This window comes from Stegodyphus dumicola, chromosome 6 (genome assembly GCF_044657685.1).
Source record: "Stegodyphus dumicola isolate Sdum_Otavi_A_Nest chromosome 6, ASM4465768v1".
Taxonomy (NCBI): Eukaryota; Metazoa; Arthropoda; class Arachnida; order Araneae; family Eresidae; genus Stegodyphus; species Stegodyphus dumicola.
The window spans coordinates 59,454,039-59,481,419 of record NC_140773.1 but is presented as its reverse complement, the minus strand read 5'-3'; the positions used below and the strand labels follow the sequence as shown (position 1 = coordinate 59,481,419).

General features: G+C 31.3%; 1 protein-coding gene across 1 annotated transcript in view; it reads left to right on the top strand.

The window, feature by feature from the left end:
- LOC118182766 (receptor-type tyrosine-protein phosphatase T-like) overlaps positions 1 to 27,381 on the top strand; it is a 163,233-nt gene that overhangs the window by 92,800 nt on the left and 43,052 nt on the right. The window contains exons 19-29 of the mRNA XM_085819657.1: positions 3,463 to 3,727; positions 5,999 to 6,044; positions 6,167 to 6,272; positions 6,398 to 6,456; positions 9,682 to 9,848; positions 13,380 to 13,467; positions 14,340 to 14,416; positions 14,518 to 14,554; positions 20,033 to 20,130; positions 20,305 to 20,421; positions 21,444 to 21,592. Of these exons, the coding sequence (XP_085675783.1) occupies positions 3,463 to 3,727; positions 5,999 to 6,044; positions 6,167 to 6,272; positions 6,398 to 6,456; positions 9,682 to 9,848; positions 13,380 to 13,467; positions 14,340 to 14,416; positions 14,518 to 14,554; positions 20,033 to 20,130; positions 20,305 to 20,421; positions 21,444 to 21,592 (1,209 nt within the window). The remainder of the gene's footprint in view (positions 1 to 3,462; positions 3,728 to 5,998; positions 6,045 to 6,166; positions 6,273 to 6,397; positions 6,457 to 9,681; positions 9,849 to 13,379; positions 13,468 to 14,339; positions 14,417 to 14,517; positions 14,555 to 20,032; positions 20,131 to 20,304; positions 20,422 to 21,443; positions 21,593 to 27,381) is intronic.

The following is a 27,381-nucleotide window of genomic DNA, read 5'->3' as shown; positions in this document are numbered from 1 at the left end:
TCCTCATTCCACATAGCTAAAAGCTTCTTATAATGAAAAGACCTTCCAATAAGGTCTTTGGAGTACTAATATTGATATGAATGGGTAAATTTAAGGCATCTTTAGCTAAGAAATCAGTGCTTTCATTTCCATAGAATACGTAATAAGCATGCACATAAGCAAAACGGATCAATTCTTGTATTCCTATGCGAACTTACTAATTTGTAGCTGCTGGTAACACTGTTCAAAAAGGAAACTCAGAACAAATAAGGTACTTTGAATAATGTTGTTCCATTATCTTTATAATATAAATATACAGACGTTCTGCTTGAAAAAATGTCCATTCATTCCGCATGCGATGTTGGAAATAAAAAACCTCAGAATGAACTTCCAAAAAACGAATGCCAGCCCAGCCTTGTTGTTCATTTTGTTGCCATCTGTAAAGAAAACCGAATGAAAGCTGATTTCAATAGTCTTTTTATAATCACACAAATTTTTGGGCTTTAGAGTAGTTGGATGAGGAACAACAGGAAAAGGGCCATTTCCATTTAAGTACTCTTCCAAAGTATCAGTTGCCAATGCCTTGAAAATATTATTCTCATATTCAATTTCGAAACCAATAGCCGGAACTCCTTTAAGAACAAAAGTAACCTCATAACTTAAGGTTCTATAACCGCTAATAATACGAAGAAGAATTTCCCGTTGAATCTTTCTCAGATTTCTTTTGTTAACCTTCTTTGCGAGAACATGTCCACAAGCCCGACAGCCGTACAAAATGAAAAATACAATACTATACTGTTTATACATCAGTTTCTTGACATCATAATTTACTGAGAAAGTATATTTTAAAGTAAGAGCTCCATATGCTTTGAAGCAGAAAAGCTTTCAGAGTAAAAATAATGACATAAGCCTCTGACCTGAAACTACACTGCCTAAAACTTAAGGTTCTATAACCGCTAATATTACGAAGGTAATGTACATTGCTACAGGTATGTAATGTACTTTATGTTAAATCCCTCGTGATATTATATCAGAAAATGCTCGTTGTTAATTAAAGCATTATTTAAATATCCATCTGAAATACTTGTTCTGTGAGAAGCTTTGGTAAGAAAATCGATGTGATTCAGTTTTAAAGGTTGATTGCACAACCTGTTCTACTATTAATTTACATTCAGTTAATAAAATTTTGTTTTAGTCAGTACTTGTATTTAATTAAGCAAATAATTAAACACTTCAGTTCTGAAATTCATTTTCTAAACTTCAAAATTTGCCATTTTTGAACAAACTTTACATTTCATTTAACTGTTCAAAACTCAACAACTATGGTTGAATAGATGTACTGGTACACAACTGGAGTCATTTTTGTAATGTAGTGGTTTTATGCCATGTCATGAGTAAGAAAAAATTCTAGAACCTACTTATAGTTGGTTAGCTACATCCGAAATTATCAAGACAATTCTAATATAGTTTCAGACATTTTCGACTAAGGCAGCCCTTTAATACTTGAAAATTCTAGCAGATTTTGCTGGATGCTATACTGAAACAGTGTTGCTCTAAGAGCCTTCGTGAGGGGATTTCTGAATTTAGATTAAAATGAAATTGGGAAAATTGTATTGTTTTTTTAGTGAAAATAGCTTCTACTGAACGTAATGAAAACAATCTTTCCAAATATTTGAGTTAAAGCATTCGAGGATTTTTAAGTTATGATTAAAAAAATCTACTAAAATTTGAGTTAAGGAAATTCAAGTATTTTTGAAGATTTGCAGGATCTGAGGGTTTTCATGTCCCATCCTTAAAGGAAAAAAGATGTAACTGATAATTCAGTTTACATCTGAAGAATCAGATCAGTTATTTATATCTGCCCTTTTGTATGAGAAAAACTAAATTATAATTCTTAAGCAAAATTTTGAAAAAATTAACAGCTTATTTTAAACCAATTTTACTTTCTAGCTTTCCTCAGATAATGCTCCAGGAAAGCATCTTTCTACTTAGGATGGTAGCTTTTGTGTGCTTTGCAATACTCAAACAAATATGAGAGCCTTCTCAAAGAGCAGTTTCTCCATAGCTCAAGCTACGCGATTTTAGTTATTTCATTTTTTCCAGCGGTGATTGTATGAGTTAAAGAAAATCATCAGAAAACTTTATTCTTTACTCAAATGTATTTTAGTGTACTCAGAAAGACTATTTCATCTCTCAGTTCAATTTACCACTGCCCAGTCAACAATTAAAAACGAGGTTGAGGAAGATTTTCTACCTCAAAAACATAATGCTCAATTACATCTTACAGTAGTTTTAAATTTGTATATTAATTATAGAAACCATATTTCCTGAACTTAACAGGAAAATAAAAGCTCTTATTCATATGTAAACACATTAATTACATAAAAAGTGCAAAATTATACTTAATTTACTTCAAACATTTCTCATCATAAAATTCGGCTTCATTACTTTTAAAATGATGTGAATATTGAATTTTGAACTTTAGAAAATTTAGTTGCGGCTCTTGAAATTTCCCGGATCTTAAAATGAGGCTCTTACTGTCCTGAAGTTTGGTCTCCTTGCTTTATTACAATCTTATGCTAACAAGCCCATGCACTAGTTAATATTTTATACGCAAGTGTAAGGAAGATTACTGCTTCCAGATTACATAAGGCTACACTTTTCACTTTAATATTAATTCAAAAGCGGAAAATGTGAGTAAGAAACAGTTATCTAAGGCCTGTTATATTTATTATTGTTTATTGTTTTATTATTTATGTTATTTAAAAAAATTCACAATTTTTAAATTTATGTAAGTTTAGATTCATACAACCTATATTCATTTCTGAAGCATAATTTAAAAAAAATCTTGCATATATATATTTGAAAATATCAGATGCCTGGAAATTTTTCTGTTTATTGCTGATACGTATTTTTGGCTGTCTTGAAATTTCATATCAAAAATTAATTTTGAATTTAACTTATTTTTAATTAGGAAATTAAGACCTTAATTCCTCCCCAGTTGAATTTTCAAGAATGAGGTAGTATACTGGTTTTGGATGATTCTCCCAAAGCAGTATATATCTCCAAATATAAAATTTTTAAAAGGCAAATTATAGCAATCCCCTTCCCTTAAAAAAAAGGATAGTTTGTAATCAATTTTTATTATTGTAATTGTTCATTTGTGTTTATTCTGTTTTCACTTGTTAACAAAATGAGCATATTTGTTATTCTGATAACTAAATGAGTTATTTGCAAAACAATGCCTAATCTTTTTCACGCTTTTGTCGGTATAAAATTTGTTTCTGTCGAATCACAATTAATATCATATTATACATATATAATTTATGTATTAATTTTTATGTATTAATAGCTTTTACATTAATATTTTTAAAGTTTTAGAAACTCTTGTTTGGATATTTATATTTTTCTGCAAATTAAAGTATCTAACCACTTTCTTTTCTTGATGTTTTTCATGTAGTAAAAATCTTGTTTTATTTTTAGCGCTTATTTCATAGTTATTGTTCCTGTGATTACTAATGATTCTTTGGACCATATTATATCTGATAATATATATCATGTAATGAGTTGTTCAAGTTCTATTAATATAACATCTGTGTATGTCGCTGGTAAAATTAATTATGTTCCCCAAAATGGTACATGTTTTACAATTGGAACTGGAGTCTGTGAAAATGGTTATTATAATCCACCTCTGAAATTTGGAATGACATACAAAATAGGAATATCTGCGCTACTTCTTTATGGCCAAGTAAGTTTATGTTCTTTATATAAAAAGTATTGATTTGTGAATCCTGATTAAGAAGCTGTAATGTGCAAGCTACTGTTGTTATATCATACCTAAAGTGTTTTACAAATTTAGCATCAAAATTTAAGAGTATTTTCTGTGTATTTGTTTATATTGAGTAATGTTTGAAAGTAATTATGAATACTTGCATGTTCAATTATAATACTTACATTGCTAATTTCGTAATTTCGCTAATTTCGTAAGCTGTAGTATTGAAGTTTTCATTTAAAAAATTTGGAATACCTTTTAAATATCATAAAAGAAATTTAGCAATTTATGTCAAAGAGTGAATCTTCCGATCAAAGAAATATGATACTAAATATTAAACAAATTGTTCAATGTTTTGAATATTATTGGTAAAGTCATTTATAATGGCAGCTTACACATAAAATTTGTATTTTTTGGTCATCTACGAGAAAACTTAGCATAAATAAATATTTCTCAATTGGAGTTTGTGAGAATTATTATCCTATGTTTTATCGAGTAATTTTTATTATTTTGTGGATTGGGTAAAAGTGAAAAAGAAAGGAAATAATTTTATATTCTTGTCATAGAGGAGATTAGAACAGCATAATTTCAGAAGAAAGCAGGAAGTCCTAAGGGTAGTAATTGTTTATTTTATCTGAAACTAATTCATCAATTTTTAAACTGATATAAGTTTAGGCTTATAAAATCCTGTATTCATTTCTGAAATATAATTTAAAAGAGTTCTTATACAATAGGTAATAAATATCTCAAAGTATCTAACGTGCATGGAACTTTTTCTGTTTATTGTTGATAATCACATTTTCAAAAGCATGAATAGCATAAAATATCAAATTATAATCTTCAGAGATCAAAATATTATCACTGAACGATATATCATTAATTCAATTACTTAACGCTTAAAACCTATTCAAGTGTATAATTTTAAATAACTTTTGTATTAATATAAAAACGGAAGGAAAAAAACCTCATTATATATGGCATTAATAATGCAATTTAAAAATTTGCTACTGTTAATAATTAGATATTTTTTCACATTTTTGTTTTATTAGAGTTCTGTCTGAAAATATTTTATTACATTTTCATTGGATGAAATTTGTTTATTTCTCTGAATATAAATACGTATAATAAATATGCATATTTTTCTTAATTACATTTTATTATATATATTTTTATGTTAACTAAATATCTTACATATTGTTCATTATATTTTTCTTCCAAGGTCACTATTTTGTGTAGTAATTTGAAACACATTTTTCAAAAAAATACATATCTGACATTTAATAATTTTCTTGTAAAAAGTATTTATAATCTTATATTTATATCTTTATATGAGTACATTTTTAAGTAATGTAAAACAACAAATCACCAAAACAGCTGAATAAGAATTTATATTAACAAATGCATGAATGAATAGTTTTTTTATTTAATAGGGCTATCTTATCCAACAACAGCAATAAATAAAATCATAAATGTTATAAAATTTATAAAAATATATTCTATGCATCATAAAATTCATATTATATAGTACATGTGTATTATTAATTTATTTTTAGAAATTGAAATGAATGTGAATTTAGTTTTAATATTTTGCATACAAAGATATCATTTCAAGATCCAAACAAATAATTAAATACTATATTTTTCAGACCTAAAATTTACCTTTATTCACACAAAGAAAAATTAATATGAATTGAGTATATCTTGGAATCAAATTAGTAATTATTTCAAAATAATATTTTTTCCAAATAATAATTTAAATAAGGACTTTTTTGTTGCTTATAAATCAGTTATAAAAATATTTACCAGACATAATTTTAGCTTACATTTCTCTCATGCTATTATCTTAGGATTAAAGTCTTTTTTCCTTGTTGGGAGCATTGAAATAAAAGACTGAATCTTCCAATCAAAGAAATATGATACTTAATATTAAACAAATTGTTCAATGTTTTGAATATTGTTGGTAAATTCATTTATAATGGTAGCTTACACATAAAATTTATAGATTTTGGTCATCTACGAGAAAACGTTCCTCTTAAGTTTAATGTTAATTCATATTTATTTCATTTAACATTAACTTTCGATATACAGGCTTATTTCAAGAAGTATAAATGCATATGATTTATCATTGCATTTATATGCAAAATGCATCAAGTGCATTTTATCAAAACCTTTTTCTGTATATATTTAGCAGAAAGAAAAATTTGTTTTTAATTTTATAAATTCTTAATAACATATTTATTCTGACAGGAAAGTTTGATAAGTGATATAAATTATATTCCTGAGCTTTTAAAAAGTAAGTTTTTACTTATATATAAATCTATATATTTATACATATGTTTAATTTAAATGCTTTCTAACTTCAGTAATTTTAACTAAATAATGTATTCACTTTTAAAATGTAATTTCTTCTCTTAGTAGAAGTTAGTCATCCTCAAAAGGCACATAATATATTGGGAATTTCCTTTAGTGTATTGATTCCTTTGTCAACTGTACTTGTTATTGGTGTGCTTTTCTATTATTAGTGAGTATAAATTCATGAGACATAATTTTATCGTAATACTTATACAATGCCACCATTTTAAAAGCTGTCTACAAAGTTGCTGTTTATTTTTCAGTATTTTTTTTTTTTTTTTTTTTTTTTTTCAGCAAGAAATATGCAACTCAAAATTTCTCTGATCTGAATGTTAAATTTTTTTCTTTCAATGGTAAGAAATTCTTTAAGATTTTGAATTTAATGTGTTTCTTTATTTTTATTTTTAGCTACTTTTAATAAAATTCTTATGTTATTTCGAGAATTTAATTATAATTAATTATAATTAATATTTATTTTAAGTATCATTATTATAATATTTTCATTTGTACTCATGTATATTTTAATCTAGTAAAAAGAGTATTCTTAAATTGTTAAAACCTTATTTAGCTGATAGTTCTTGACACTGTAGTGTAACAAAGACAGGAAACGGTTGCGAGGAGACACCTGGTTTATGGCTTTTACTAACAGTGGAAGCAGTTACGGTGTCGTCGTTTTCTTAACTAGGGTCGTTATTAATGGCGCTGAAACGAAAATCGTATGTCGGCTTTCTCATTGATCACTTGCTTTCGTTTTGTTATAGTTGCAATTTTTTCCTTCAAGACAGTGGGGTTGTTGTAAGCTTAGGTAATTGGATTTTTTTTATCGCTAGTTTCCGCTTGTTAGCTGGGGGGTCTAGTTCTGATTTTGTTTTTTGAAGCACAGATGGTCAGGACTGCATTGTCCAGATTGCCTTGTTTTGATTCGTTATGGGGGTGAAATTTCTCAGTTAAAGAAAAAGTAAAATTCTGGGATTGGTGAGATTTAATTTTGTGATTTTTTTTGTAAGCCTATGAAATTTCCGGGGGTGGAGAGACGAGTTTACCTCGGAGCTTGCCCCATGTTAGAAGTCATTCGGATTCTGATTTTTGGCTAAAAAGGAAAAGGAGAAAAAGAGTGGGGGGACTTGACCCTTTGCGGGTCTTGCTCTCACGAGCGACGTGAATTAGCAGGATGCGGATATGGATTCCCGTCATTGAGCAGATGAGAATTTGTGTTGAAAAAAAAGGCGCTGGAGCTCATCACAAAAATTTATATCATCGTCGTTCCTCCATTATTATTTTCCGAGAATTGTAAATAGATATTCTCTAGGTAATGCAGATCCCCGTGGGATTTCTTGTTTATCTTGCCCAGTGCCTTTCCAATTTGGGTCCTTTCAAGGCGTTTTCCTGGTTTATTGAAGCGTTCCTGATTTAAAAGAAGCTTCCTGATACTAGTATTTTAATTTGGGTCTTGGTTTTATCGAAGCATTCCTGATAAAGACTGATCCTGATTTAAAGAGGCTTCCTGATACCAGTATTTTACCTTGGGTTTTGATTTCATTGAAGCGTTCTTGATAAAGACTGTTCCTGATTTAAAAAGAAGCCTCCTCATACTAGTATTTTTCCTGGGGTTTTGATTTGATTGAAGCGTTCTTGATAGCAGTGTGTACCATTGACCTACATCCGGCAAGCAGCAAGATTTGGGTTTTGTGGATTTCTTCGAAGGTCAATGAAATAAGCTGGACGATCTGTTGAACTATTAAAACTCCGCATTAATCAGTCGATGATGGCTTTCCCGACATATTGGAGTTGGATGTATGAACTCCCTGTGAGTGATTTTTTTATATTTATTTATTTTGAATTACCTTAATGATTATTCTTAATAACCAGGCTAGAGTTGTGAGTTTAATCTTTGCTGAAATTTGAATATGATATCGTAGGGTTAAATCTGCTTAAAAATTAATTAATCGTTACACTGCAAATTTCATTACTCTTAAAGGAAATTACCTTGATTAATACTTGATATCAAAAATGAAATGAGTAAATATTTAGTGTTACATTTATGATAGTGTAGGATTTGAAAATTTTTCTTAATTAATGTAAGCGGTAATTTGGTGTGATATTCTGTGTTATTTTGCATAGTATTATTATGGTAGGGAAGTGATCATTTTACCCTGTTACCTTTATTCTAGAAACCCATAAATGCGTGTGTTTAAAAATGAATTGCATTTGTTTATTTATTTTGTATATATATATATATATATATTTGTGTGGTCTGTCGTATCACTCTATTTTGTTTGAGCCGGGAGGCTTTTTAAGAAACATGGAGTTTTATTCAATTTGGAGTTATTGTTTTTGATTTTACTTTTTTACTAGGTTACTCACAACGCGAATCTAAAAATTTATTGTACTACCACTATACGATTGTTCTTATGATATATTATATTTTTTGAGTGTTTTGTCCGACAACTTAAGTCAGTTAAGTTGAGTTAAAATTAAAAGTTAAAACCTCTAATTTTCAGCTATTCAACACTTAATAATTTATTTCACTCATTTGTAGTCTTTCGGAATAATGCTCAACTTTTTTTGAATGTTGCTAATAATTCTGAAACTCTATTATATGATAAAGCAAATTAAGTGTGAGATGACAAAAATGTGCTGTATTATATCTGCTTCGCATTTTATAACCTTGTAAAATTTTAAGAAAACAGAATATTTTGCTATGAAAAAAGTGTATTTTTATATAAAATAAAGGCTTCATAAATTTGTATGTTAGTAACTTAATGTTTGCATTCATATTGTTACGTCCTACGGGCTCATGGATTTGGAGTGATTGATGACAACACTTGGTGAAGAATCAAAACACAAATTAGTATTTCATCACAGGACAGTTCCATAGACGCGTTACAGTCGTCGAAAAACTACGATAAACACGCTGAAACAATCAACAACACGGCCTTCAGGTTATCAGGCTATAACGGTGCAGACAGCCTACGACAAAGCACTAAAGTACAGTTCCTGACTCGGTTCTGTCGCTTTTAAGCTAATCTCTGAACTCAAAACACTACTACTGAACTCAACATATTCTCAAGATACTCTCCTACTCCGCGTACAGGCAGGGTATTTATAGGTTTTGACCTGCATTCGACTATATTCTGGGGAAAACCGGTAAGAATTCGTCCTAGAATGTTCTCGCTTCGTCCATGCCATATCGCCAATTTTGTCGCCAAATGGATTTCGCGACAAATCTGGCAATTCTGCCTTTCCTTGCCATTTTCTGGCAACCTTAAACCCGCTTTGCGAGGAAGCTATCTTACCGCAGCTGGGCTTTTCGCAATAATATAAAACTACGAAATTTGTATATAAGATTATTTTTTAAAACAAAAATAGTTTTACAAAAGTGTAACAAAAAATGTTTTATTCACATTAATTAATTAAATTATGCTTTCAAACTGATAAGAAAATATCTGAGATTGTTTATGCGTTAGTTAAAGTCTGATACATGAAATACTAAAATATTTTGTAAATATGTGTATATAAATGTAGCATTTTGAAAGAATATTTTAATTTAATATTTCATTTGTAAAACTTACGTGTAGAGACAACCGAACATGAATTTTCTGCATGTAATGAAGCTTTGGATGAAATGGCTATTATTGAGACAGAATCAGTTTGTGAAGATCTGACTAACAGGATTGCAGTAAAAGATCTATTGCAGTATTTAAAAAACAATATACAAAATAATAAGATCAAAGATGAATTTTTGGTAGGTATTGAGTATTTAATTTTTTGCTTGAATTTTTACATATTCTAATCTGAGAACGTACTATATGGCAATTTATGTTAAAAAAATTTTTAATTTGATTTTGATTATTTTTTTAAATATGTATAAAGTTATCCAAGCTTTGTTTTTTGCACATTCATATCTAAAAATAAAAATGATTAAAGATCCTTTATCACTTTTATTATATATATATATAAATTTAGAAGAAATGTAAAATATAGTTGACCAGTGAACAAGAGATGAATTATTGTGCCCAGCCCTTGCACTGTCCAAAATCTACATATTACTTTTGATTTCGCCATAGCGTGAACACTTAACAATCTATTAACCAGAAGCTTTACCCATTACATAAATTGCCAGATAATATATATTTTATTTGTCACATGTACAGGTTATCACCAATGTGGCAATAAATTATCCAGAATTAATTTTGATTAGATAGTTATCAGACTTTCCAGATCATCATACGGACCTGCTAGTAATTTTAGTGGTAGGAACCTTCGCATAAGTTAATTAACTTTCAAAACACTTGTAAGTCTCTCTAGTTGTTTTCTGTGCATTTATTCATAACTTGTCAATATTTCTAATCTTGGCTCTAATGGGTACAAAAAAATTGCTTTTCATAATGAGGAATATAATACTATAATCCATCCATAACAGATAGATTATCTGAAAAATAGATCATCTGAAAAATCTTGGCTATTGTCTTAAGCTTGTTTATTACATAATCTACAGCAAACATAGCAAAAGCGAAATAATTTTTTTTCCAATTTCTATGCTTACAGTGATTCGAAGAGATACGTGTGTAAAATTAGAACAATTAAGAAAGAGAGACCTTAAGAGCTAAATAGGATTCTAACGAAATCGTTAAATTAGGTGAAATTGATAATGAAGGTGTTGACATGCCTGTAGCTCTGGTAAAGCACAAGCCAAATCTTTTACCAAGAAACTATGATTAGATTACAAGTTAGATTTTGCTGGCTTCATTCAGGTTCTGATGTGTTATAATGTTACATGCAACATGTGGTGAAAAACGTTCAACAGTTAAGGTTGTAGTAATAACTAAACTTAGTCAGAAGAAACGTTTAGTCCAAAACAGACTTTCAATGCAGATGGCATGTTTCTAAAAATGTACATGAAAGACTTTAATTACCGAGGAAGCCAAATCGTCAGCATGCTTAAAATATCAAAGATCTTGTCACTTCTTATGGCTACCTTAATTTTGCAGGGATACATAGTGTCAGTTTTTGGCCATTGGTAAAAGTTCATTTTCAAGAATTCAAGTCAAATTTCATGTCAACAACAATAGAAAAAAAGGCAGCGAATAGTACATGGAACTGATTCAGAGTTCTGAAGCCTCAGCCTACTGTGATTCTCTTATCCTGGACCACAACTGTAAAATGGTGATTTATTTTAAAAACTAGACTGTTTCATCTGAAATAAGAACATTGGTTAAGAATAAGGCATTTGTTATCTATCTTATCCCTAACTGCACATTGGTCCCATCCAGTTTCTTATACACTTTATGCTATTATACTTAAGTTACTTTTTACTCTTATAGCGAACCTCCAAAACTATGAAAATCGGAAATGACAAACTGTATAGATATCTCCAATTAAAGCTATTTTTAAATATTTTTCCAAAGTTTCTGCAAATTATGAAGTAAAAAATCTGTAAAATCATTTACATTTTGGATATTAAGATTCCTATTTTATCTGTATTCCACATTCCTTTCAGAAGGGAAATCTCCTTTGCATTACTTTTCTTTTATATTCATTCCCACTTTTCTCTGTGCTCTAAAACAAAGCTATGTGAGGCACTTCTTTTAGTTCTCTTAGAAGATCCAGTTCCAGGAGAATAAAGATGCAGTAAGCATATATCTTAGGACACCATACAGTGAATATGACCATTGAAGAAAAAAATGTGAATTCTCTGATTCTATTGAAATTATTTGATTGGGTTACCAGACAGAACTCCATTCAAGGCTGATGTTATAATAGAAATATTTGCTATTCAAGGAATGGAAAGTACTGAATCTTGTGGTTTTACGGTTGATTCTTCTTTCAGGGAAAGAAACGTTTTGGTCCTTATTGGTCCTAATTATTTGAGCATAAATGCTCTCCAAGTTCTATCCTCCTAATAAGTGTTTGGAATTCTTTAGGACTTTTGTGGGACACAAAATATTTTTGGTAAAGGTTATTGAGTACTTGTGTTACAGTCACGCATATCTTGGGGAAATGATTTTGTTCTCACTGGACATTGTATAAAACATGTTGTTTATGAAATTAATTCACGTTTTTCAGAAAAGCAAAATTCTGACATATTCTTTGACCCAAATCCCTGCATTCTGTATCAAACTTTCATCTGCATTGCCAGCTGTAAACATAAAGCTTCAATTGAAAATAAGATGAATATTATTCGAAAACTACAAAATGGACGCAGCTAAATCGATATCTGTTACAAATACAGTTTATTCAAATCAGTAGTTGTTACCATAAGAAAAAAGCGAAACTCTGTAACTTCTACTCATAGAAAAAATTTGAAGGAAAAAGGTGACAAAGGTGGAGCATATGCTTCAGGCAAAGGCCAATGAACTTACCAGGCACTTTGTGGAGACTGAAAAAGAATGAACAACAAATTTATTAAGTCTTTTGCATATTTTGGCTTTTTGCATTTTTATTATAAATCTGACTCGAATTAAATCTAGAGTTTCTGTTATTTCTTTGCATTATAATGCTTTCTCTTTTTGTATTTTTTTCTTTTTGAATTTTTGCATTTTTTTAGATCTGATTACGTATTTGATTATTTGAGAATGGAGAATTAGTTTTTTTCTTTTTTTTTTTTTTTTTTTTCTTTTTTTTTTTTTATTATTATTACGTGCTCCGCCCTTAGGCATTACACGGAAAGGGAGGGATGCCCCGTGGAGGTCTTTTTAAGGGAAACTGGCTCGTATCCACGTTACACATTGGGAAAACCACGAAAACGCCCATGCAGCCAGCCCGTTGACCGGGACTAGAACCCCGGATTGAACTACCAGTGTTCAGCGGCTGTAACCGCTCTGCCGCTGGTGAGACTGTAAAACATCTTTGTATATTATTTTAAATTTGTTCACTCAAATAATCAAGAAGGATGAAACATGTATTTAGAATTCCTTAATTGTTCTTGTTTAATATTTTAATTAATTACCCCTTATGCGTCTAATTGGAACACTAAAGAATGAATAATAAATTTACAGTTTGTCTTTTGTGTTTTTTAATTAATGCTTATTTAAGATTATTTTAAAGATAAGATTGACTAACACTTTAATTGCCAAACATTTCTTTTTACTAATTTTTCATAATTAAAAATTTTAAATGAATTAAACATGGCTAACTTCTTTGCTTTGTAATTATGAACATACAGTTATTATTTAAACATATAATTGAAATCCACATTGTTTAATCATCAACTGTATCTGTTTAATTAGAAATATATTGTTACTATTATATAATATTTTTCTTGTGCTTTTATTAGCGTCTTCCGAAAGGACAAATTTATCCATGTAACACTGCAAAAATGTCAAAGAATAAACCAAAGAATAGATATAGAAACATCCTACCATGTATGTTTGTGAAATTTTTAGTATGCCTTTAATGTTATTCCTGAAACTATAAAAAATAGCCTCTCCATTTTATACTTGTATATTTTCTATGCTAAAATGTACTGTATTTTATGATGATTAATGCAGTTGTTTTTAAGATGAGGAGAAGTTAAGCTTTTACAAAAAAATTTAACTTTTACTATGTTTACAGATATTTTAAAATTTACTTAAAATGTATCTCTGCTGTCTGATAAACTTTTTTTATCTTTATTATGCTGTTATTTTTTCTGTTATATTTTTAACATATAATTTAATGTCTAACATATTCTTTATTTAAAATATTTTCTATACATTCAAGATAAAAACGAGTCTCATAACTATTTCTGCTTTTCTAATTTTCTTGTTATTAAAAAATTTAAAACTGAATGTAGTATTGAAAAGGAGAGGAGCAAGAACTTCATAGATCTTCTTAATAATTGCCCCACTTATTGTTATTTCCTGAGCAGTTTGACATGCACCTTGCTTAAAATTTTAAATCAGGTTCTCACCAAGAAGAATTTCATAGCTTCGGGGGGGGAGGGAGAGAATGCAGCCAGCCAGTTATTTACCTGCTAAGAATTTGATTTAATTTATGAGTATAAAAACTACTATTTTTCAAGTTTTGGTATTTATCCACATTTTCTATACTTTTATTTTGTTTAATTTATAAGGGAAATTAAAAAGTAATCTAAGTTGAAATAAATGTGTATGTATGGTTTTGAATTTTGGAAAGGAGGGGGGGGGATGATTGGCTACTAATGTTAAAAGGGTGCATGGGATAAAAGAGGAATTACTGCTTTAAATAATTTGATGATGTAACGCTTACTTCAAGTTCCATCTTTTTACTTTTTTAGATGATCATAGCAGAGTTATTCTGGATGTTATTGATAATAATCCTCACTCTGATTATATTCATGCTAGTTATATTGATGTAAGTGATTGGAAGATAATAATAAACGTAGTAGCAAATCTAAAATTTTAGTACAAGTTATTTATGAAGTACACTTTAATTAAAAGCTTTTTTTATTTCAGGGATACAAGAAGTCCGAAAAATATATTGCAACTCAAGGTAAATTTTGTTTCCTAATGCATTTAAAAAATAAAATACTAGTGCATTTAATTTGTTCTTTCTCAAAAATGCTTTTCTCCATTTAACTCTTCTCTCTGGCCTTTCTAATGACAAATCAGACACCTGACTGGTGAAAACAGCAGTTGTTCGGTTTTTACCACTATGGGCCGTATCAACGAGTTAAGATTCTTTGTAATTTGCATTAAAACTAAACATCCAGTGTTGGTGGTTTTATACTTCCTTTATGATGTTTTAATCATTATTCAGAGTGGGGAATTTTCTTTTTTTTTAATTTCGAGTACTTATTTTCAAATTAAAAATTATTTGCATTCTCAATTGATGATGTCACATTTGAAAGCTCTTAAAATACTGTATTTTCTACTTAATTTATTTCAAATATAATTCGATCGTTTATTGTGAGCTTTAATATACACTGACTACCAATAAGTATTTGGACACCTATGCAAATGACGATATCTGCGATCCTAAGGTACGTCACGGACTCCGCCGGTATATATCGTGTAGGAAATAGCATCGGTTTTAGTCGCATGCAAGATGCCTCGCAGTTCAGAGCTCTCTGATTTCGAGAAAGGTATAATTATCGGGTATCACAAATGTGGCCGATCCTTAAGGGACATATCTAGCGATCTGAAGTACCCAAAATCGACAGTGGCCTATGTGATTAAGAAGTGGAAGGTGAGCGGTGATTGTCGGAATGTGCCCCGAGTCGGCAGACCAACGAAACTGGGAGATAGAGACCGACGAAGCTGTCCAGAGAAATTCGGAAGAACCGCACACAACCGGTGGCCCTCATCCGCGAGGAGTTTCAACAGGCATCCGGGAGTATTGTTTCAATGAATACCATCCGTAAGGAAGCACATCTGCTTGGTTTTCATGGTCGTGCTGCTGCCCATAAGCCTTTCATCACAAAGTCCAATCGCGCTGCTCGGTTAATGTGGTGCAAAGCACATCGAAATTGGACCGTAGATCAGTGGAAACGGGTTCTTTAGAGTGACGAATCAAGGTTCACCCTCTACCGTTCGGATGGCAGGGTCTGGGTCTGGCGTCTACCTGGAGAACGTCTCCTGCCAGAATGCATTGTGCCAACAGTCAAGTTCGGCGGAGGTGGAAATATGGTCTGGGGGTGTTTCTCCTGGTATGGGCTGGGACCCTTGGTCCCCATTCATGGTAAGCTCAACTCCGATGCCCACTGTACTATTTTGGATGACAATGTGCTTCCTACGTTGTGGCAGTCTTACGGGTTGGACCCCTGTTACTTTCAGGTCGACAATGCCAGTTGTCATGTTTCGACGTTAACCAAGGCTTGGTATGGTGCCAATGGAGTTCATCGAATGGACTGGCCTGCCCAGAGTCCAGACCTGAACCCTATCGAAAACCTCTGGGACGAGTTGCATCGCCGAATTCAGGGGTGCACCACCTGTGCAAAATCGGTGAAGGAACTTCTATGTCTTCTCCAAGCCGAGTGGAAGAAAACACCACTAGCTGTCACACAAAGACTTGTGGAAAATATTCCTCGGAGGTTCCACGCTGTAATTACCTCTCGTGGAGGCTTTACCAACTATTGATTTTGAATAAAACTTTTCAATTGCACTTGACGTTCACAAGACCAGTATCACATAAAGCAAATCAGCATGTTACTACACTGCTGGCCACCGTCAATTCAACACTCTGAAGAAAGCATACAAATAACCTGAAATTTACAACATGCATTAGCGGAGATGAGATATGCAAATGATTAGAATTTCAGCGCAGACGCACATCACGCGCGTCTATGGCGACACTTCACGCTATTTAAGGCTTGGAGTTTTCGACGATTTCGAGTTCGGCAATTGTGTTTTTCTTGTGTTTTTTTCAAAAAAAAGATCCATTATACCTCATAGTAAACAATGATCATCGTTTGATCAAGTATCCGAGTTCAACAAAGGAAGAATAGTGGCCTACCGAAAGTGTGGGTTATCTTTCAGAGAAATCCGTAGCCGTGTTGGACGAAACCAAACAACTGTAATGCGGATATGTGACCGTTGGATGCAGGAGGGTACGAAGGACCGACGTGTTCGATCGCATCCACCTCAGTGCACCACTTCACGTGATAACAGGAACATTGTGTGCATGGCTGTGACGGATCGCTCAGTCACATCACGAACCATAGCACAGCACATTCAGTCTGTAACGCATCCAGTGTCTGCGCGTACCATTCGAAGCCGTTTACAGCTGAGTTGTCTGTCCGCAAGACGTCCATTACTTCGTCTACCCTTAACGCAGAACCACAGACGTCTCCGCCAAAAATGGTGCGATGAAAGAAGGATGTGGACGGCAGAATTTAATGAAATTGTTTTTACTGACGAGTCACGCTTCTGTCTGCAACACCACGATGGTCGGATTCGAGTCTGGAGACACCGTGCAGATCCTGAACAGCTGCGTTATGCATTGCCACACTGGTCCTGCACCGGGTAATATGGTATGAGCCGGTATTGGATATCACTCTCGCACTCCTCTTGTACGCATTGTCGGTTACTTTAAACAGCCAGCGCTACATCTCCGAGGTGTTGGAGCCAGTTGTTCTTCCTTACCTTCAGGGCTTGCCCACAGCCATACTTCAACAGGATAATGCGCGACCACACGTGGCACGCATTGTCCAAAGGTTCTTCGTCAATCGCCAGATTGAATTGCTTCTTTGGCCGGCTCGCTATACGGATCTTTCGCTGATAGAAATCATGTGGTCCATGGTAGCTGAACGATTGACCCAGATTACATCCCAAGCTGCCACACCAGATCAACTTTGGCAACGTGTGGAAGCTACTTCGTCTGCTGTACCCCAAGAACATATCCAAAGTCTCTTTTAATCAATGCCGAGGCATATGGCAGCGGTGATGTCCAACAATGCGGCTACTCTGGCTACTGATTCTGGAAGGAACCACACTTCACAGAAGTCTATAAATTTAATCATTTGATACTTGGTCAACATGTTATCTACTAAATAAGTCTTGTTGTGATATCTCTTGTCTTTCTTGGTGTTGCAATTTGGATGGCCAGCAGTGTACTTCACAGGTTATTGCAGAAATGTTAACTGTTTTTGCTTTGTCATTTTCTTTTCAAACCACTTTGACTTGAACAGCAAGCTTCTTTTGCCACCACTTTTACTGTTATTTTTCCAAGGTAATTTGTACAATAATGAGTTGCAACAGGTTACCATTCTTCAAGAATTAAAAATTACACAGCTTTCAAATATGACTACTAAATAACAAGTCAAATGGCAGAATCATTCACAACAGGTGCATCGTTTTAAATGTTATTTATGCATAAAAATTATCCAAAGTGTCCTGCTCATAAGCTATTTCTAAAACTCAGTTTCAGTTTTTGGTAAATCTTTTTTTTTAATTAGATCTTTAACTAGTTTAGAATTAGAGTAATGCCGAAGAACATTTAGTCTCATATGATTTTATGTAATAATAGTATAAATGACCTCAGTCTTAAAATAAGAAAAGTTCATTGGAAAATTTGGAGTGTTGCTGCATATGATCTTACAGATTTTTTCCAGCATGTGGAACTTGTGCATATTTAAACTATTCAACATATTTCAAAGCATGTGTGCGGGCGTAAAAAGAAAATTTGTGTTTGGATCAAAATTAGCATTTTTGAAAACATTGCATCTATCTCGCATGTTATATTTTTGCAAGTAGTTTTTTAAAATACTTGTAATTATGTGGGTTCCTTTCTAAGTGACATAATGTTATTTTCTTCAGAAATATAAGTAAGAAACATATTAACTAATTACAGGTGATAAATCCTATTTACTTGTTTGTTTTGTTCGATTTCTGTAAAAAATGTTACTTTTGAAAGCCATTCTAAAACAATGAAATTCAATATTAACTTTTACATGTTTTACTTTAATGTTGTCTATATATTTAATTAATGTAAATACTCTTTTAAGTATTATAATCTCAATGTTATTCAGTTGAAATCCTATGGGACCGCATCAGTGTCATATTAACACTTTAACAACCATACCATAACAACACTGGTATCAAAATTAATATTGTCTTCCCTTATAGTACTTTACAGGTGAATACCATATCAATGTTCTGTTACCAAACTGAAAACTGCCTTCAATTACATTTACTGTTACGAGTTTCATTTATCTGAGATATGAATTAAGTTCCTGTCTTCTCTATAAATAATTAACTCGGGCAGTTTTGATAACGTGATAATGTGTTTCGTTTATTTTATTTGAATTTACAAAATAAATAAAACTTTAGGAATTATTTATATTTGGTACTAAAATTTTTGCCATGTTTAAATATATCTTAGGCAAGCCACATATAATATTCTTAGTTTTTTCATCTACAGATTTAAACTTGTTTAAAAGAAATATGCATACTTTGATTCATGCATACTTTGATTAAGTAAATAAGCTCTGTGATATGTAAATAAAATTATTATTGTTATATTTGATGTGTAAAAATAATATTTCTGTGATTAAACAACGAAGAATATGTATGCATATATGTTCCTTGCATTATGGAGAAACATCATGATCCAGAACTACCAAATTTTTAATACATAGTCCTCTTCCCGAACATGTGCATCTCAATGCTCGAATTTTGTATTTTTTTTTAATTTATTTTTTTATTGCATATTTTGTGCGAATGTCAGGACATTTTTATTAACAAACTCGACAATTTAAAAGCAATGTGTTGCCACTTGGCAAAGCATAAGATATTTGTTTCAAATTTAATCAGAAACTCAGTAAATTGAAAGAAATGTCTCCACTCAGCAAAGCTTAAAGCGCCTGTCTATCAAATTTGATTGAAGAATTCCTCCGTTTAAAAGAAAGGTGTTGTCACTCAGCATAATATATTTTTTTTTCAAAATTAATCAGCAAATTCAGGTATTTAAAAGAAATATATGTTGCCACTGCTTGAAATTAAGTATATTTATCTTCCACACACTAAGCGATTTAAAAGCAATAAACACAGTTTTCCATCAGTATTATTATTAATTATTGACTGGACTAGTAAAATTACTCTAGCTAGACTTATTAAAATCATTGTATATTGTTTTAATAATAATTAGTATTACTAAAAATATGCTTTACAAATATATTCCTGCATATGTATTACTTTTAATCAAAAATGTTGACATTAAGTTGCTGTAATTTATCTTTCATTGCATGATCTGTTTTTTCAAAAATTTTGGATGACATTCAAAATTATTTACTTATGAGAATGGTGCAATTATTATTTCATAGCCCATTTACTTTCTGAGATGTTCCTTTATTATTAGCATGCAGTATTTCTTAATAATGATCATTCAGATTCCGTAATTTACCGTTTCTATCATTGCCTTGTGTAATGCACTTAAATGCTGCAAACTCATTATCGCAGAAATCTGAAATATTTTTTAGTTTTATTTGTTTTTAAAATTCTACTTTGACTGCATATTCACTTTCAACAATAGGGCCTGTAGCTTCAACAATCATAGATTTCTGGCGCATGATTTGGAAGGAAAATTCATCTAAAATACTCATGACAACTAATTTGGTAGAAAGTGGAAAGGTGAGCTATTTGTATGTATTCTGTTCTTAAATTATTGCAAAGCATTTTTTTCTTTGAATAATGTCCAAAAAATATTTATGACACTTTTATTTCTTCAGCTTTTGAACTCTTTTGAGTACATGAAATCGTTTTTACTTCTGCATCATAAGAGAAGAATTATCATATATTTATTAGGTAAAATGTGAAAAATATTGGCCTGATGAAGCAGATGTGTATGGAAAGATATTTGTAGAACATCAATGTACGTACAGTTTGGCAGATTTTACTGTAAGAACATTCTGCATATCTAAAGTAAGTAGTATATTTATTTTTTCCTATCATCTGTATCCAATAATTCTGTGCAAAAGATTCTTCAAAAGAGCTATTATCTTTTCCAAAAAATTAAACAGATTTAAAGAACGTACAGAGGAAATTTGATCTAACACTTCTTAGTGAGGTAGGGGAAATGATAAATGTGGAAAAAATATAAGCAACGAACTATTTTACAATGCAAAAAAATAACATTTATTACTTTCAACCGGAATGCTGTTAATTAAAAATCAACTTTTTTAACTAAATGTTTGCATATTCTGCTTTTTCTTTTATTATTGAAAATTTTATGACTTTTCAAGATTTAAAACGTTTTTATAGTCTTTACCATTTTCACTTTGCACATACAAAATGCTTTAATTCATTGCACAGTTTTGTAAGTCTATTAAATGGAATATAATATCTGGTCATTTTTACCTTCATTTTCTTCCTTCATTGCAGTTTCAAAATGAAAACCAACATTGTAACCTCTAAAAACTAAGAGAAAATGCACTAAACAAACTACAGAAATAAGCAAACTTATTGCAGCTTACAATGAAATATTTAGAAGTGGTAAAATTGATACTAATATGGGACTGAGGAATCTTAGGTAAAGCATTGCTGCTCTACTCTTTAGCCAGACTTTTAGACCAAAGGAAAGATAACATACATGTAATATACATTTACTTCACTTCAAATTTTTTCAAGTGATCTGTGTGAGAAGTACTGTTTCAGAAGAATGATTTATAAATGATTAATGCAATAAAATGACAGTTTAACAAGTAAATTTATATGAGAAACTTAACAGATCAAAACTGATGCAAGTTCGTTATGGGAACACTAAAATGATTCCCAATATTTTGTATTGTAATCAACAGGAAAATTTGATTATATTTAAGAAATTTCAAAAACCAATATTCTGTAAATCCATTTAACTTTCAAAGTGTTTAAGAACACATTTAAATTTTGACGTATTTAAGATGATAGAAGTCTGCCATCTTCTAATGATAATATTTTTACTTTAGGGTCAAGAATCCAGAGAAATTAAGCATTATCACTTTACCACTTGGCCTGATCATGGTGTACCTTCCAATACAACACCATTTGTAAACTTCTTGAGAAAAGCACGTGCATACGATAGCAAGACTGAGAGTCCAGTTGTAATCCATTGCAGGTAAGTATGTGATATTACTGTATCAGTTAAAGATCTCCTCTGAAAAGTGTAAAAGTTTTTAAAATATACTTCCATTTACATTCATTTAATATGTGTTCAAAATTTGTATATAAATACTGATTACTGTATGTTCTTTACGTTATTATTTTCGTTTTACATTTTTCGTCTGTATACAAGTTTTACTTTTCTGATCTCTTAATTTTAGCATAAGAAACTAAAATGTATCACTTATCTTAAAAAGGAAGAAAACATCTGATATGATTCAGATTTTAATATTGCACCAGAGGGTTTTTAATAATTTTCTTCCTATCTTATTGAGCTCACAGTTTATCTATCTGCTCTTGAATTCACGCCTGATGACGCAATATCTTCGTCTTTTTAACTTTATTATTAAACATCATTTTCTTTGCACTTTTGATGCATGAAATTCAGTGGCAAAATTACCAAATTTTTGATATAGTATTAAGTGTTGCCATGCATTTTTAACTCAGTCCATTTCAAACGTATTTTAGTTTATTAAGCAGCTCAGTTTAATAAACGACAATTTGTGTATTTCAAAGTGCGATATCAGTTTAACATTCTGGTTTTAAATATCTGTATTAAAATAACTAATAACTACATCCAGTAATTAATTCTAAAATAATAATTAAAAAGTAATGCCTAAGCAATTTACTAAATTAAAAAAAATTCTGTAATGGTCTTCTATGGTATTAACACATAATGGATTATTTTACAGAAAGTCTGGGATGACTTTATTACCTTTTGGAGAATTTTTGTAAGAACAATGAAAACATAATATTTTAATGTTTTGTTTCTGATACTAGAAGTCTTTTTATTAATATGTTTATCTTCCCTTCATTTTCTATACTTTTCATAAGACACACCAAAAATGCTTCCAGTCTTATCACATGGGCAGGTATCTGCAGTGAGGGATTTTTCTTTTAGTAAAGAAATTGAAAGCTAACAATTTAAAAGATTCATCTTATCTGCCTCAATGCACAGGGCATTTTCCTACCTGATCCAGTTTCTGTGGATACTAAATTCTGGTGCCTAGCGTGTGTCTAAATTCTGCTAAATTCTAAATGTTTTGCCATGTTTAGATTTTGTTGCTCAGTGTGTCATTAAATTCTAAAATTTCTGCTACACTAGCTGTGTAACCGGCCCTTTCCATATACCATTTCATATTTATTCCGAATTTTCATTGGGCTAAATAGAATTAGAAACCTTTTCTATGCATTCTAAATGCATTTGGTTTTTTAAATAACAGAAAAATTTAATGAAATCCAAAAATTCTAAATTGAAGAGTAAACGTATTGAAGAAAAAAACTGAATACACCATAATGCAAATCATTTAGATAGTTTTTAAACTGAGGTTTTTGGATTGAAGACAGAGCGTGTTTCTGGTCTACACTTACATGTTGCATTAGTTCCTGCCAACTCTGATAATTTGTAATTATGCATCTTTGCATTATTGTGCCGACATTTGAATTTATTATAATGATAAAATTACTGAACCAGTTTAGGTTAAATTTAAATTATATATTCTTTGATTACTAGTTCACATTTTTAATTTGAATTTGACTGTTTCTGTTTAATTACATCACAACGAGCTACACTTAATTTTGCTAACAGAAAAACGTGTCTTTATGTTCTCCTTTATCTGACTTTGTAGTTACTTTCAGATATAGTGATAATTTGCTTCCCGTCTGTCAGAGGTTTTGGACTATTTAACTTTTGCCAGATCAAGTGAAGCCTCTTAGATACATTGTCAAGATATTGACAAGTTAGGAGATAAAGCATGCAGAAACTAGTGGGAACATTGGCTTGTATATTGAATAAAATTTCTAATTATTAGAAAAAATGATTAAAAAGAATGCACTTGATATAATCAGCTTAAAGGCCTGGGAAGGCTTCCAGTTAAAAAGGCGCATAAATATTTTCTTGAGTGTTGTTGCTGAGTGTTGTCTTAATGAGTGTTGTTGCTTTTGCTGAATTCTGTTGAGTGTTGTTGCTTTTGCTGAATTCTGTTGAGTGTTGTTGCTTTTGCTGAATTCTGTTGAGTGTTGTTGCTTTGTTGAGCGTTTGTAGCTTTTAATGTGTCAAACGGATTTTAATGTAATCCTAATCTCGTTTAAGAATCAATGTCATAAATTACATGCATTTTCAACTGTAAAATATTTTTGGATTATGATTTTAATAGTGTTTTTAACAAATATTTTTAAAAAAAAGTAAAATTTAATAGTGGCCATGTAAATCTATAATGACTAAGTGTATCTAACTACCTAATTTAATTATTTGTAACTTACTGCTCATCCTTAAAAGTTATCTCTGCATATTAAAGTGAGCTATTGCCTTTCATGAATCCTTACCGTGGTCACAAGGTACAGAACAAAAAATGTTAAACTTATTCTTTGCATCTAGTGAGAGTTAATACGAAACTTATCACCTCTAGTACTTTAGTGGCTTGTTGGAACCTTAAAGTATATTAACAGGGTTACAACCTCAGGAACTCTACACGTAGCTACGACATGAACTCCGTCAGACAGAGCCCAATTAACTTTCAAACTTGTTAACCGTGCTTACATCAGGCTTTCAGGTTTGTTCAGATGAGCAGGTCTCTAGGTAAGCAGCAGTGGTACCAAAAGAAAATCTCCTGTTGTGAATCATGCTGATTATGATTTTACTTCTCATTTTAACCTCTTCTGTTTGACATAAAACCTACCTGCTATATACTAAATCTCTAGACTGAGCATGTACATAACAAAATGAGACATAAAAGAACAAACAAAAGAAAATAGTCAACATGAAGGTAACTTTTTAATTCAAACAACAAAAATCAGCGTTATATTTTCAAAGGACTAGTTTCGATGGTTTTACCGAACCATCATCCTCAGCTGCAAAAGTGCAAAAGAACGAGATAAGATATAATGATTAGGTAAGATAAAAAAAAACTGGACAGGAGATACGCCACTGGCGCCATCTGCTGATGAAACCAGAACTAAAACATAATTTCTTTAAAGGCTGAAGGTAAAGATGGATTGGAATTAGGGTCGTTAACTAGAACAGAAAGATTTTTTTTAATGTAAGAAGCCTCTAGAAAATCCAGTTCACCAATAAAAAGAAGTTTTTTGAATAATTTTAGCAGGCGAAAAATTGAAAGTGTGATTTTCGGACCAACCATGTTGGGCAACAGAAGACTTCTGTGTTTCCTTTTTTCTAACATATGCCTCATGTTCCTTAACGCGAAATTTTAAGGCTCTCTTAGTTTGGCCAGTGTAAATTAAGCCACACTGACAAGGAATCCTGTCAATACCCCAGGAATTCATATCCGGAATGGGGTCCTTGAGATGGAACTTAAAATTTGTATTGATGGGAGAATAAACGACCTGAAAGTTAAATTTCTGCAAAATACGTGAAACTTTATAGCTAATGGATGGAAAGAAGGGAATGACAACAAAAATTTTATAAAATCCTAAAACAAGAGTGTGCCTTTTGGTGTGTTGAGATGAGAATTTTTTTAATTGCTTGATTAATAATGTTGGGTGAAAAGCCCCTGTCAATAGCTATTGCTTTAATCACACTTTCAATTTTTCTGCTGCCAAAATTATTCAAGAAACATCTTCCATTGGTGAACTGGATTTTCTAGAAGCTTTTCAAAATCAAAAAAATCTTTCTGTTCTAGTTAACGACCCTAATTCCAATCCATCTTTGGTTTTAGTTCTGGTTTCATCAACAGATGGCGCCAGTGGCTTATCGCCTGTCTGGCTTTCTTATCTTATCTAATCACTATATCTAATCTCGTTCATTTGCACTTTTGCAACTGAGGATGATGGTTCTTTAAAACCATCGAAACTAGTCCTGTGAAAATTTGAAAATATAACGCTGATTTTTGTTATTTGACTTCTAAAGTAATATTTGTTTTGCATGTTATTGTATCTTAATTAATGAAGGTAACTTTTAGTAAAACGTTAATAAAATGTCGCTAATATTCTTTCAAATATGTCCAACAATTATAAGTGTAAAATAGTTAATGGTATTTGATAAATTATATAAAGTTGATTTTATTTTCAAATTTGCTTTATAATTACGTTTATTAAATTATGTTTAATAATAATGCATCCTGCTTACGAATCTATTTTATTCTTAGGTTGGTATTACAAAAGAGAAGTTCAGGTACAGATAATATCTTAAATTGAATTTATTCAATACCAATTTTCTGAGACGTCTTAATTTTTTTTTTCATTAATGGCACTTAAAAATACTTAATTTCCATGCGCAGAAATGTGTACGAACCCTGTGTTTATCATTTTCTGAACATTATATTTCAGAATGACATTTGCAAGGTTTTATGCAAAGTCTGAGATCTGGACTCATCAGGACTTCTGCAATTCCGGATATTAGATCATCAGTTTAAATCTGAAATATTAAATAGTAGTTTGGAAAGAAAAGAAGAGCTTAGTATTTGTTTGGTTTATTAAATATTTCTTTCAGTGTATATTGTTTTGTTAAGCTAATACTTTCTCTTTAATTCTATAGATAGACAAATTTTTTGTTCAGTTACAAAGTTCCATCGTTCAAGTACTGTAACTACTGTGCTGAGAATTCCCACTAAATTATCCATCAAACCTCTTTCGTTCTAAACAACCTCTCTTTCACTGTCTTCACTATCGGTAGCAATATTTTCTGGATTCAGAGCCAAACTACAAATTTCACGATCTATTAGTTTATTCATGATTGGATCATTGTTATTGCAATGGAAAACCTTCTATTATATCATCTTCATTTTATTGCCACTTCTCCACAAATTCCATTAATGGGAAAATTTTGCTTTTGTTTGTCGTATCTGAAACTTTCAAATTTGCGGCTATCATTACAAAGCTTAGCTAACCTCCGCTATACAGTATTGCCAGTGCATCATGTGATTGGCTACTAAAGACATGCTGTTCCGCTAAATCATGTGATTGGCTATTAAAGAGACATGCTGTTCCGCTAAATTTTGTCTTATTTTTATCTCACATTGAAGAAGTTAAACCTGAATTATATTAGTTTAGTTATTTATTATAATTACCCCTATTCCTATATTTTAATCAGGACTTAGATTAGCCTCTCATGCTTAAGGCTAATCTGAGTCCTGATTAAAATAAATTCCGCCATACACATAAGGCTTATCCAGGCGTGGCACTAGACATTTTGCGACTGCAGTAACTTTGGGTCCTAAATTCTATTGCCAAGCACCTCCCTAAGTTATAAAAAAATTGTTGCCTCTAAATTCTGCATCCCAGTGCCTTCCCAAAATCTAAAGATTTTGCCAGTCGTTAATTTTGTTGCTCGATGTTTCTTTAAATTCTAAAAATTTCGCCTTCTCTAAATTCTGCTGCTCGATGCTACTGCTTTTATCTGAATAACAAATCAGTTAGTGTCAATTCAAACAACCCTAAATATAATTTTTGGGCCTATGAGTATGACTTACAAAATCTATTTTTTGCATATGGAAAGAAATTCCTGTCAAATTTCTTCTCTCCAACACATTCAACACTTCGCAGCACAGTTAGCTGAGGTCTGTAACTTTTGCACAGCGTAATAGGTTACCATACTCTTTAGTATTCAATTACTAATATTTAAAAGCTGCCATGTGTTGATAGTTACACGGTGATGAAAGGAAAAATAATAAATAACGATTTGGCGTTGGAGCTATAAATAATTCAGAAGGTATAAAATCAATGATGTTCTGATGTGGAATGTTTCAGTTTCTGACATGTGACCAAGCAAGAAGGTGGCTACAGAGGCAA